Source organism: Prinia subflava, chromosome 3, assembly GCF_021018805.1.
Source record: "Prinia subflava isolate CZ2003 ecotype Zambia chromosome 3, Cam_Psub_1.2, whole genome shotgun sequence".
NCBI lineage: Eukaryota > Metazoa > Chordata > Aves > Passeriformes > Cisticolidae > Prinia > Prinia subflava.
This window is the reverse complement of record NC_086249.1, coordinates 17,055,746-17,069,551: the sequence shown is the minus strand read 5'-3', so window position 1 is coordinate 17,069,551 and position 13,806 is coordinate 17,055,746. Positions and strand designations below refer to the sequence as shown.

At 40.2% G+C, this 13,806-nt stretch overlaps 1 protein-coding gene across 7 annotated transcripts in view; it reads left to right on the top strand.

The window, feature by feature from the left end:
• The window catches only part of SLC22A15 (solute carrier family 22 member 15), a 47,880-nt gene that overhangs the window by 30,491 nt on the left and 3,583 nt on the right, over positions 1-13,806 (top strand). For 2 of the 7 annotated variants that reach the window (XM_063394071.1, XM_063394074.1), the window contains exons 12-13: positions 728-810; positions 943-9,035. In XM_063394071.1, the coding sequence (XP_063250141.1) occupies positions 728-810; positions 943-955 (96 nt within the window). In that variant the 3' untranslated portion in view covers positions 956-9,035. Of the gene's footprint in view, positions 1-727; positions 9,036-13,806 lie in introns of those variants that run through there. The other 5 variants (XR_010079948.1, XR_010079949.1, XR_010079947.1 and 2 more) reach the window with 4 other exon arrangements.

Here is a 13,806-nt window from a genome sequence, read left to right as displayed (position 1 = left end):
TCGTAAATAATCAAACTCGATGGAGTTTATACTAGCAGAAGAACCTTCTTAACTGGAATCATTTGTGTCAGTTCCATGGAAAAATGCTACACTGGCCAAATAAAAATTAATTAGCTGTAATAGCTGACTATAAATAATGTTGTGAAAAGGATTCTGACTAGAGTTGATATGCCTATAATAGGGATTTTACCTTTTGAACATACAGCGTGGTAATGGTTTTTCCCTTTGCCATAACACTTTCATTTTGTATTGCAGGGGGATCTTTTTGATTCAGCTTGCACAATAAAATATGTGTGATACCCAAGGAAAGGTGTTAATTCTGGATGGAGAAGTTTTACCTTAACAAGTTATATGTGTGTTCTGAGCTGTGGTGAGCTACGAGTAGCTCTCCACAGAGTAGGCACCTTAGACTAGATTTAAAAAAGTTTAGTAGACTGCCACTTCAGAACCACTCTAGCCAGTCTCTCCTGCATATATTCTCTAGTGCACTGGTGGAGCAGAGAAAGTCCATCCACTACAACCCCATGTCTTTTAAAGATACTTTGAAGAACCAAGGATTTAAATCTGAATTCACATAATGTCTTTTACAAAGTTTCAATACAGTGGTTTGACCTGTGTTTTTTTACTTTTTCTATTTCAGCATTCCATTGAAGTGTAATGGTGCATGGTTATGTATGTTGAGATTGGTTTAGTGGCTGCAGTCTAATGACTTCCTTTTTGCTTCTAGTCTGGAGACAAAGACAGCTCTACAGGGAGTGGAAGTGAAGATGAGGAGTTCTATGATGCTGATGAAGAGACTCACATGATCAAGTAATGAAAGGAAGAAACACTGGCCTATTCTGTGCCTCTTCTTGCCCAGTCAGTCCAGCTGTATGACAAGTACTGGGGACCTTGCTTGCCAGGCAATGTAATTGGGCAAGTGCCTGTGTTTTTCCTTACTAGGAGAGGGATTTGAGTAATGTTCAGATGGATAACATCACTGATGCTCTCCATACGAGGCAGCCATCCCAATTCTTGTGGTTCAGAATGACAGTGCATGGACTGCATTTGAAGCCAGGTGAGACAGCAAGAATGGGATGATGTATTTCAGAAGCCCAGGAAATAACCCAGGGTTAGACAGATTTGGACAGATCATCAGTGCACATGTGTTAGTATTTTGTTTTCAAGGTGGTGGATTTTGTTTCAGGACAAATTGGTAAACTTGGAAACAACCACTGTATTTTTCCATAAGGGTGAAAGTGGTCAGAGAATGTGTTTTGTGCTACTCCAGTGGGAACAAATTGCTGAAATTGTATGTTAAAATGGCTTTTGTCTATTCAGTAGAGAAGAGGCAGCTGTAAACAAAAGGTTTCTCTGTGTGCACACCTGTGCAGAGTTACAGGTATAACTGATTACTCATGAGCTGGGCTTTAACTTAGTGATAATGGAACCCTGAGAGGAAGGACTACACAAAAGAGCAGCCACAAAGCCTGCGAGCATAAGGAGCATTACTGACTTTTTTTCCTTTTTTTCATACACAAAGCTTTCCTTGGTCTGTCTTGTGTGTGTGTTTGCCTCATCTTCCCCACATCTCAGCACGGCTGTTTACAGCCTTGCCTACTTTTACCTTGTCCTCACTTTGCCATATCTATTGAAGCTCAGCAACTTCTCTGTGGAGTGAAATAATTCTGTGACGCATGTCTTTTCTGGGTGCAACAAAGGTGAGGTATTTATCACATACTGTGTGTGTGGTGTGTTAGAATGTATAGCTCACTTTTGTGGATCTATCTGGGTCTTTATTTCTGGAAAAGGCTTAACTCTGAAGTGGTAAGAGGAACTGTGGGGTGCTGTTATATTTTGGGTGTTACTCTCAGGAAGCTGCTAGTGTTTATTTTAAAATCTTGTATGTAGCTAAGGTTTTCATTTAAAAAGAAAGCAAATATCTTTGGACCATTTTGTTACTTGATGTTTTTTAACCAGTGCTTGCTCAAGCACTTGTTTACTTGACCTTTTTAAGGAAAACAACTTCACTTTCCTGTTTTCACTGAACTTTCTCTAAGTGCTTCATTGGAGGGGTATGGAATCCTGAAATATGAAACATGAACATGTGAAATGTTCCAACTACAAAAGTGACGCCTTACAAAGATTCCATTTTCTTGATGACATTGTCATCGTCCTCTAATCTGTGGCTTCCTATTTGTTAAGATTGGTTTCCATAAAATGTAGTCTTCCTACTTTAACTTCCTGGCAAAGTGCCACACAATGGCAGCAAATATATTTTCAGGCTCATGAGCCATTTTTGCAGATCTTAGGATTAAGAAAAGTGGGTCTAAAAATATCAAAAAGCTGCTGAATATTTCCTGGTTAAACTGAGAAGTTCCTTTACTCTGCAAGGAAGTGAAAGTAAACAGCATCTGAAGTTTGCAGCTAGCTGCTTGAACTTTGTTCACTGGGACCTGTAATGCTGAGCAAAGTGCAGCTGCCCTGGTTGGTGCAGAGGGCAGCCCAGAGCCTGCAGCTTCACACATGCAGCATTCCAGTTGGGGCTGAACTGGATCCAGGTGTTGACTATGAGCAAACTTGGGAACTTCAGTCCCTATGGACAATCTGTCAATATTGTTGTGACTTTTGCCTGTATTTTGCGTGTCACTAGAAGAATTCTCACTCATTGTCTTCACTGTTTTTTTTCCTCCCCAGGCTATTGAGTAGTTGTTGTAGATGTGGCACTTTTTAACCCCAGTAGTCTTTCTGCCTTATTTGGCTGTTTTGCGTATAAGAAAATTTCACCAAATAAGGTACTCAGAAATAGTTGGAAAAGTTGAATCTATTAAAATATTTTTAATTTTTTTACTCACACTTTAATTTATGGACAGCTAGGAAAATGACTTTTCATTGCTGATGTCAAACAGCAGTAAGCCTGGCGGTATTAACATGTTGCCAAGAGCCAACAGTTGTTTTTCAGTGTTTGTTGCCTCTGTCCCTCTTTGGATGTTGGGTGGAGTAAGTCAGGAACTGTCATTATCTGCTCCTGGTAATCCTATGTAATGCCACAAGACCCTCAATAGAATTTTCATTAACAGTAGGATGCTGTAATGGTTCTGGTGGAGAAAATTACTCTTTGCAGGACCTGAGCTAGATTTTGTGAGTCTTCAACTAAAAATTAAATTTACCTCTCCACTCATGCACTTTTATATCATTGGTATACATATGTATAATTGCAAAAAAACAGGAGTGAAAACAAAATTAGCTGCTTTTTTTTTTTTTTTTTTTGCATAGGAGTTGCTGCTCTTTTTTTAACCTTAAATCTGTCCCATGTTTTCACCTTTAGAACTTTGAAGGGAATATTTAAAAAGGAATTTTAAGTCATCCATTGTTACTTTTCCATATCAGTTAATTCAGAAAGTTTATGAGAAAATTCCTGCAGGAAGAGCGCAGCAATGTAGCATCAGACTTTGCTCTCCAGCTTTCTGTTCTGAAGCTCAAATCCATTAGGTACATTAAGTTTCTTTTCTGAGGCTGTTCATTTTTAGTATGAGCTGGCCTTCCGGTACAGAAACCTGTAGGATGACTTCTCACCCATGATATGCAATGCTTTACAATATTGAGATAGTTGTATCCCAGTGTCTAGGTAGTAAGTTTGCCACGAGGAGCTCCTGGAAAGCAGAGGATGATGCAGCACTGGATACATCCCTTTCCTGCATGTTGTAATGCCAGGAGTCTGAGGGCAGGGTTCTTGCTATAGCTTAGTGCAGTATGATACTCTTCTGCCGTGTTTATTGCTAGAGCAGCCAGTACTGTTAGCTATTTTTGTGTTGTGCAGGCACTGAGGTAGCACTTTTCCCATGATGGAATTTCTTCTCTGGATTCCTTTGGCTGTGATTTTTTTTCCAGGGAGTTCATGTAGTGGGATTGTGCTAGAGAGAAGAGAGCTTTCCCGTGGTGCTGGTTAGTCAGGTCTCAGCAGAATCCCAAACATACCTCACCTACCTGGGAAGCTCCCAAGGGAATAGAGCTAAGAGTGAAGGGGAGTGACAAGTCATGTGGGACAGCAAGGAGGAGAATGAGCTGGAAGAAGTTTAAAAAAATGGAGGATTCAACTAAAACACTTCAGGGCAAGGGTAAGTGAAAGCACAAAATAGCAGCTGTTGGGTAGAAATACCCTCCTTGCTCCTTGTCTTATTTTGAAGCTTCTGCTTTCAGAGCTGATACTGGTTCCAGGATGTCATACTGGGGCTATCAGTTTCATAATTTCCTTTCTAATGTCTGCTGTGTCCAGCACTGCCTCTTCAGTGATGAAACATTTCTTTGGATCAAAATAAAATGTGGCCTGCCTCTTTTCTTTTGGACTCAGCTTCTTTATGAAATGGCACTGCATCAAAATAATTAAAATTGGAAAGCCCTGTTTTGGGGATTGTTGTATAACTGGTCATTATGGCTTAATTTGCCAGCTTGCCTTTAGGACAGGAATGCTGGAATAATTTGTTTGTCATACAACCTCTTGTGAAATTATACTTCAGCCTTCTAAAAGGGTTTTACTACCTGGCTTCTTTTGGTAGGCTGAAGAGAATGCAGTACAAAAGTGATTAGACAAGTTTATTTGTTTTTGATTTCTCTTGAAAACAAAGCTCTCTGTTCAGGAATTGGGAAAGTGCTGTTCAGAGTCCCGTGACATACCAGGAACTTAGAAGGTCTGTGTTAAAGGAGAGGCAGAGATGACTCTGTGTTCAGGTCAGGATGCTGAGCGAAGAACCTCTCCAGAGACACCTAACTAACATGGGGCAGGTCGTAGCTTGTTTCCACTGCAGTTACAGTCAAGGCTTTAAGGATTGGAGCCACGTTCTCATCAGCTCAATGTGTGCAATCCATGGCAGTGTTTCCAAACTGTGTGGATGTTCTGAGGTTAGTTGGATATCATTTACAGAACCATGGGGAATGCAGCTGAGCTATACATTTTACAGTGTATTTCACCTGAGCATATAAAAGCAGTTTGAAAGAGAATGTTTTTCTTGTGCTGAGGAAAAGGGGAAAGTGAGGAATCTTTCCTGGGTGTGTTAAAGGGAACATTTGAGCCAAACCTCTTGTTCCTGACTTTTCTGAATGTAGATAATCACTGAATGCAGATTGGGTCAGTAGTATTTTGTTTTAGCTGAAGGTTGGTGTGCTATTGATCCCTTTTCCCACTCAGTGAGAGCTTCTCTGGTTCATGCTCTTTGACACAGCTGAATCTGTGACTGCAAACTGTGAGCCTTGCAGTAAAGATGTCAGAAAAGCCCAAGAGCAGTGCTGTCATTTGATGGTGGTAGTTAGTCTGGCCTGACACAATGCTTGTATCAGAAATGTCTATATTCAGCTGTTTACCAAACAGGAGACTTAGGGTATAGCTGTATTTTGAGTCTCATTCGCTGTACCTTACTGCAAGATATGTGGTAGAAAGACAACTATGTAAGAAAACCTCTTTGGCAGATCCGAACGTAGAATTGGAGGGTGAACAAATTTATAAATAATTTTTCCATGCTGTGTATTTTAATGCATTTTAATTTTGTCTAGTCTGTTGTAGCCTTCAAATTTTTCAGGTGCTACTGTTATTCAAGGCTAGTAGAGCTGGGTAAAGCTTTTACCCAGATAGCCTGAATTTACTGAACTTTCTCATCTTAATTTTGGTCCTATTCTCTGTTTCTGTCATTCTGAAAAATGCTCCTGTATTGCGTAATAGGTAACAAATTTTTTTGTTCCACTTTGAAGTGCCTGTTTTATAAAAGTAGTCTTTAATTTGCTCAGTCAGTTTTATATGGGACTATGTGTAAAGTAGCATCATAGAATTGGATTGTATAAGCGCCAAAGACAGTTTTTTCTGGAAAGCAATAGTCCAAAACTAGTTCTAGCTGCCCTCATTTAGAATTTAACCATGCAGCCTGCCAGAACTGGTACTTACAGGCATCCCTGAAACTACAGGGATAGAGAGCTACCTTTGTTTGCTTGTCTTTCATTGCTCAGTTCACTTAAGTAGCTTTTGTTTCTGAGAAACCAAAGAAATGAAATGCAGGATTAAAGTGTTTGTTTTGTAGAACATTCAGAATTTATAGCATGTAGCCATTACAGAGAAATTGCACAACCTGTTTGATTCTGAGTTGCAAATATCTAAGTTTACTCTAAGACTGATAAAACCTGGTTAAAAACTGCACACTGGAATTTGTTAGTTCATTCATCAATCTTACAACTTAGCATTGCTAGTAAACAGTTTGCCTGGAGCTTCATGGGATCTAGCAGATTTTTATAAAATGCACACTCTGTTTGAGGCACTGCTAAATAATAACGTGGATTTTAAATCCCTGTTACAACTAATATTCACTGTAAGTCAGCCTTGTCATGGCTGCATGTCTGTCAGCAAAAAAGCAGGTGGATAAAACTTTGTGCAGCAAGAGCTGATTAGACCCAAAAGAAAGATTGTTTCTTTCCAGCCATTCTCTGCTATGTGTACAGAAAAAAGGGGGACCATGGGGTGTATACAGCGAGACTGTAGGATGGAGTATATTTAAATGCTTGCCTGCCCTTATTAACTAAAGGTTTGTAGAGGGAATCTGTTTTTATCATGCATGTTACTCCTTCTCACCAACACATCTGAGGTGCTCATATTATACCTACTTTGTCAGGAGCCAGTCAAGAAGTATGGCAGTAAGAAAACCTTTGCCAGTATTGAAAGTTGTATTTACTTAAAAATATCCTGGGAGAGGCATCTGGTACATTATCTGGTACATCTGTTTTCAAACAAAATGTTTTTAAATTGTGGAAGCTTGATTGGGAGACAGGCATTTCTGATGTTACTCTGTAGGAAAAATCAGTTTAGCAGATACTGATGAAAATTGTTATAGAGCAAACAACTGCTAGGTGATCTGTGATGAGAGTTGTGTATGCCTTGATTTCAAGTATGCCTCTAAAATACTGGTTTCTAGTATTTGATCCCTTTCACTCCTCAAAATTCAACCCAAATTTTATTTTGTTCTTGTTAAAATTTGTGTAATGTGGAAATGGGAAGTACATTTTTCATATGGATACTTTTATTGCACTACCTTTGCTTCCTGAATCAAATAGTATTTTGATTTTTTAAGCTACCTCTTTTATGTTGAGCTTTTTTTGTCACTTTTGTATTTAATTGATTTTGGGGAAACTACAAAATATTTACTTTTTTGATTTGTGTAGGAATCTGTGACCTAAAGTCCTCAAGTCATCCTTCTTTTTTAAAGGTTTTGTCAAAGGCCTTTTAAATATAGTTAAAAGACTTTAAACTTCCAAGAAGCATCGTAATTACACAGTTAGAACATGGGTTTTCTGTATATATTGTTTGCCTTTAAAAGGGACAGAAAGCCCTTAATTTTATACTAATGTCAGCTAAAGACATGATTTTTCAGGGGCAGTAAGTTTTGAGTTTTGGGGGGCTTTAATCAGTTAAATTTATTGCCAATTAGAGTTTTTTGTTACTGCTTTGGTATTGAAATTAAAAATAATGAAAACACTTAAGAAGAATGCTGCTGCTTTTCTCCAGACATTGGTCTTCCGTCTCTCTCCCCACGCCATCCTCCAATTCCTTGGCTGCTTGTCATGCTTCAGCAAGGCAACAGGCAGCACAGGAGATTGGGCTCAGTCTGTTGTGCTTCTGTTTATTCACTCCTCTTTGTTTCTTGTTCTGCTGCTCTCTTGTGGGTTTCATCACCAGCCACAATCCCTTTAGAGTTGTAGCTCCTTTTGAGTCTACTCTCAGCCCCTGCTCAGGCTTATTTTTCTTTGGTGTTTCTCCTGCTCAGCTCAGTCTCTCAGTTTCTCTTGTGCTGGCATGGGCTTATCCTTTTTCCTCGTCCTTGTAGCACTGTAATCTCTTTTTCTTGGCATTTACAGCCCTATCTTAGGTCAAGTAACTGAAACTCCTAAGGACATAAACAGACATTTATAGCCAAGCTGTGTGTCTGTGTGCATTTACATCCTTGCTGATTTGAGAAGACAGAACTTAGGCCTCCTCTTGACCAGAGGACCAGCCAAAGGGACAGACTATTTTTTTTTTGCTGCTCCACCTGTCATCATCCTGAAAACAAATCTTTGTGTAGTCTCTGTGTCCTGTAGACTTCTGCATTGTTTTCTCATTCCTGTTTAATTTGAGCTAACAATCAAAAGCCCTTGCCAGCTGAGAGCTGAGTAACAGGAAACTGGTAACGGGGGCAGGGGGAGCAGATTCAGTTCAAAAATGAAGTTGTATATAGTTGATGTGTGTGTTGTTGACTATTTAATTTGGGTTAATGGAATACTGAGTGTTCTGAGCCTTCCCATGTTAAAATGAGGACTGATATATTTCAGAACTACTTTCTCTTCTTTAACTGTATTAGTGTGCTGTTGTTAACTCAGAGCTGTACTGCTGGAAAGTCTGTTTGTAGAATACTTCATCTGAGAAGTCACAATTGAAGACAGCATAAGCTTTTCCACAGTAGACCTTTTATGGTGATATATTCATATGTTCTGTGAACAGCTGTTGGATCCATCTTTTTAAGATGTTCTTTGCCATAGGTGAGGGGCCATAGCAAATGTTGAAATATTCAGAATAATTGCACTTACCTATTCTGTTTTCTTAATGTATTTCCTATGCATATTGCCTTACCTGTATGTATTGTACTTCACTGGAGGTACGAAAAGTAAATATCAGGTTCTTAATTTACAACATGTTAATGAGTTTTTAAAATAATTCTGTAATACTAAATATTTTCCAGTGATCTCTGTCTGCTAAGAGAGGGTGATGATGGGTAAACCCAGTTGAATTTAGTAAGGAGTTAATATTTGTGGTCTTTACTTTCTCTTTTAATTTCCAAATTATTTCAATAATTTTACATACATCTTTTAAGAATTTTGTAGATGCTAACCTATGTTAGTAAACCAACTTCTGGGTGATTTGTAACAGCTCTGATACTGCCTCTGACTCGTACAGTTCGTCCAATGTCTTTGTAACTTATTTTGTGCCTTTTCTTCCCCTGACACAAAATGTCTCAATAAAAACAGTTCTTTTGCAACACCACAAATCTATTTTATTGCACTGATTTTTTTTTTTACTTGCCTGACCCTTTTGTTTTGTTTTCTGGAGGGACATGAAGCTCTCAGAATAGAATAGATATTTCTAATGGACTTTGCAGAAGAAAATTGACAAGGTGGAAAGCAGGTCATTTTGGAAAGGCAGCGCTACAAAGCGCCTGGGAAACTGGGACTGTCAGTACTAATCAATATATTCCACCATATCTATCACAAATCATTTCTAACAAAAACTGGCACCAGTGGAATGTGAGAATCAATTTACTACTGGCTTCAGTTGTGCTGATTGATGTTGAAAGACTGGAAACACTTTGGGGGTTTTAGCATAGCAAAATGTCCGTGGTGGCGTTACTAACGTGTACTGGGGGAGTTCCCGTGAGCTCTAGTTGTCTCTTAAATGCCCCTCCTTATAGTGGGATGTAAATGCACAAGGCCATAATCCCTGTCCTCGCTGCTCCTGCCAAAACATCTCGTTAGGGAATGGCAGAATTTGGACATTTGTCTTCATTACCTGGCAATGAGGTAATAAATAGCTTGACTGCATTTCCTGTCCCTTGTCCAGTGGCAAAGAAAATAATTGTCAGAATCTGGAAAAAGTGACTGTGGGGAATAGGGATCAGTGCTCTGTTCTAAACTGCCATTTGATTGTTTTCTCTGCCAGCCTTTGCTTTGTCAGAGAGCAGTTCATGGAGTCCCTGGTAGCAGAAACTGAATAACCCTGTACTCCTGTGAATGCTGTTCTTCCCTCCTGACACATCTGTCCCTCTCCCACCAGACAACTGGTAGCATTATTCACCTCATTTTCCATTTGAAGCACATCTGCCCATGTCCCTCCCTCCACGAAAACCCAAGGAGCAGAGATGGCTTGCTCCCTCATGCACTAGCCTGGCCAAGCAACTTGCTCTGCATATTCCCAGTGGTTTTATTCCACTGTAGTTTCTCCTCCCCCACTCCCGTTTTCAGTGCCCTTAATATGCATTTAACTAGTTCTAGCCCTGAATATCTGTCCCGTGGCCTGTCACTGCCTGGAGCAAATGCAGCACAAACGATTGACCCTCTCCCTTCGGCAGTTTGGCTTTGACTGCACAAAACAGCCAATAAAGTGGAAAGGGCTAGGCAGCTGATGATGGGAATTAGCTTGGTGCTGTATTGTTTTATGAGTCTCAGATGAAGGAGGAAGTGTTTGCTTAAGAATGAAATTGCTTGCTTTGTCCTGCTGCCTGCTCTTGAGGATGACAAATTTTCAGGAGTTACAGACTAAAAGAATAGAATATGTATTAGCCAGGCATAGCATGGACTGGAGGATCTTAGCTCATCTTCCAGTGACTGAAGCTGGAGTGTGTAGCTATGCAGGTCATTATCTGAGCTGTCTAGAAATTCTCTGAAAAGACTTAACTGAAGCCTCTGTAGAGATTCTAACAAGGCTTGTTCTCACTAGTTTGCTGATTATCTTGGTCTGCTTTGTGGTACATACATCATACTTCTAATAAAAAGCAAATTATTTCTCCCTTCTGCTGGTGCTCTCATTGTACAGTAATTGTTCCCTCAGGGCAATTGTTTCCCTCTGGGCCCATGCATTGCAGAGTCCCAGTGGCTCTCCTCCCCTGCTTTCTTCCCACACACAGCATGTAGTTGTCTGGGCCTTCCCCTGTGCTTTTCTTGAGACACTTCTGCAGGTATATTGGCATAATCCTGATTGCTTCTTCAGCTTCTCCTTTCCATCCTCTCCACAGTGCCATGTTAGCCCTGGGACACAACACAGTGTCCAAGCTGACATCTCCTGAGGATCACCTGGAAAGTTTGGTATCTTTGACCTTTGTGTATAAGGTGGGAAGCTGAGGAGTTTGATCAGACAGCTTTTACAGTAGATAAGCAATACTGCTAACCAAGATCATACAAAAGCACATCTGCTTTTCATGTGGTTCAGACAGAATGTGTTTGTCAGCTGCCTTTACTCTGTTGGGGGCTTTTTGTGGGTTTTTGTTTTGGGTGGGAGGGGGTGGGAGGTTTTTTGCTTCTTTGTTGTTGGGGTTCTTTTGTTGTTTTATTTGTTTGGTTTAGCTTTTTTTAAATCTCACTCTCCTCCTCCCACACAGGTATTTCTTCCAGCACTCTAAAATAGCTCCCAGGGACCAGGCTTTTTTGGGCCTGGAGACCCTTCTCAGTTTCCTTGCTCGAGCTGACCTGTTTGTTCTGCAGTAATTGTATTTTGATCAAGAGAAGGCAATAGATGTTATGGGTATGTAACTGTTACTGGCCTGTGATACATGAGACCTAGTTTCTGGCTCTGGCTCCAGTGAACTCTTGTACATTTTTTATTAGTCAGTGACTGGATGAAGCACATAAACAGGGATGCCAGTCTGAGTCTTCCCTCTTCCAAGTGAATTTGTGTTGGAGTGACTATTCTCACTTAGCACTGGTAATTTACTCAATTTGCTTCAAACTGCCATGGACTCAGACAATAAGTTCTGAATTGGGTCAATTTGGACACAACAGCAAAGTGTAAAAATAATACAGGCTAACACTGTGCTCTGAGAGCAGTCATGAAAAAAAATACCAGCTCATGGAAATGCAGTGATCAAGTCTCATTCAGCCCCTCTTGTTGACAGGACATCATTGCAAGCATGCTTCTTGGTTTGGCTCTTTTAAATCTTGGGCTTGGTCTGTCTGTCCCAAGTTACTGTGCCTCCAGATTTAAAATCCTTTTCTTGACACTTCAAAAGAACCAGCAAACCTATGCTGAGATCAAAAGTGAGGCAGCTTTTTCTCACCTGAAACGACTTACATTGCTAAAAGTTTTCCCAGTTGCACTGTGCTCTGCCAAACACATTTTTTCCAGATGCTGTTTTTATAATCGTGTGTTTAAATCAGTGGTATCAAGTATTTCCTTTTTGGCATGCAGGCTATTTGCCTAGGCATATAAATAAAAGTGCTGAAAGCTCTCATTTTTGTGGGTGTTGGCCGCAGGTAGGTTTTCAAGATGGAAACTACTGTTTCCTGATTGAAACAGTAGTTGTAGTTTAGTGATGGATAAAACAAGGAGGAAAAATATCCTTAGCAATGCTTGGAAGTGGTCTAATGGAACATTTTATGTTTAAATTATGATGCAGTGAACTTACAATATTTCAGTTTTCCTGCCCAACATCTCAGTAAACTCTCCTGAAAGCCTCAGAGCTGATGCAGCCAGGGCTCCCAGCTTCCTGCCTCTCTGGCCATCTTCTAAGCTGACCATTTTAAATGTGGAAATTTCCAGACCCTGAACACATCACCACACTGGGTCCCAGTGATGTTGGCAATACTAGAAGCACTGCTGTATGGTTTATGTTTGCTGCCCAGTGGCTTGATGCTTAACAGCAGCTGCAAAATGGACTGGAAATCCATTCTGATGAATTTCCTAGTTGAGGCTGGTCGGTGGTGGGTAGCAGCAGTATAATCTCAGCCTTTTTCAGAATTTCCTGCATCCTCAGCTGGTGATCCTGGGGTGATCACTTTCTTTGGAAATACTACACTGCAGCCTGAAAAGATTCAGGTTGTAAATAAGTTTGGGTCTCACGTCTCTTCCCAGGTTGAGAGAGCTTATTTCTAGCAAGAGCTATCTGCCTTTTTCTGATGTGTCTGGTATGACCACGAATGGAAAAAAGATACGAGGTTTTATAAACCTCTGGACCTGATCCTATGCTGTGCTTAGTTTGGAAAGGATGTAAACCTTTAACTTGCGTGATATGAAGTGCAGACCCAAGGCTAATGTGAGAATGTGTGGCAGTGAGAACAAGCAGCATAGGCATTCGGAGCATTTCTGAGCCTGCCAAGTATTGATTGGTAACGGGAGGGAATGAGAGGAGAAGCATTTCAATTTGGCACCCATTTGTGATTCTGGTGCTGTCACAGTGAATTAGCAGGACTTCCTTTTCCCTGTAGTCCATCCCAGGGTTTTGTCATTGAAGTATCCCCTTTGCTCAAATCAACTTGTTAAAATACAAAGTGGAAAAAAACCCAAATAAATTCCCAGAACTTTTGCCCCCAAAAGGCCTGATTATGTTATGCTGCCATCCTCTGAATGGAGGCTGAACAGTGCTAACGACTGTCACAGCATAAATGTTGTGGGGGATTCAAGCTACAATTACTCATTTTGCACAGTCACTTAATCCACTAATGGGGAGAAATGGGACAACAGTTTAAGAAGGCAAGAGAACTGTCAGAGGTTATTAAATCTGTTGGGATCATTTGGTTTAGTAGTCTGTCTTGACCCAAGTACATGCTTCAGCTAATGCAACAGACTTAATGCCTCCGGTAATTAGAGCAAGAAGAGATGGGTCATCATTAGCAACTAGAAATTCAGAGTTGTATTTCATCTGGAAGGCAGCATCTTCAACAGGGCTTATTTGTTGCCACTGCAGATCATCTGTGAGTCACAAGTGGTACATTGGACTGACTCATTTGTGTGATTTAGCAGAGGCTTTTTAATACATGCTCACTGTTCCGTATGAATAGTTTTTCTAAATAGTTGCCCAACAGAAAAAGGCACAATATTGGACAACCCTGTGCAGTTAATACTACTGCTCTTATTTACAAGATGTTGGTGATTTCTTTATTGTTGTGCAATTCACAGTTCAGATTACTTTTGATTGTAGGTTTGAAATGTCTTTGTCATATCTGTGAAATTGAAGAGTGAAGAAAGGAAAGCCAAGCAAGCATGGAAAGCATCAGTAATTGGCATCTTCAGAAGATACAAGAGCCAATCTAATACCATTCAAGGCATATATT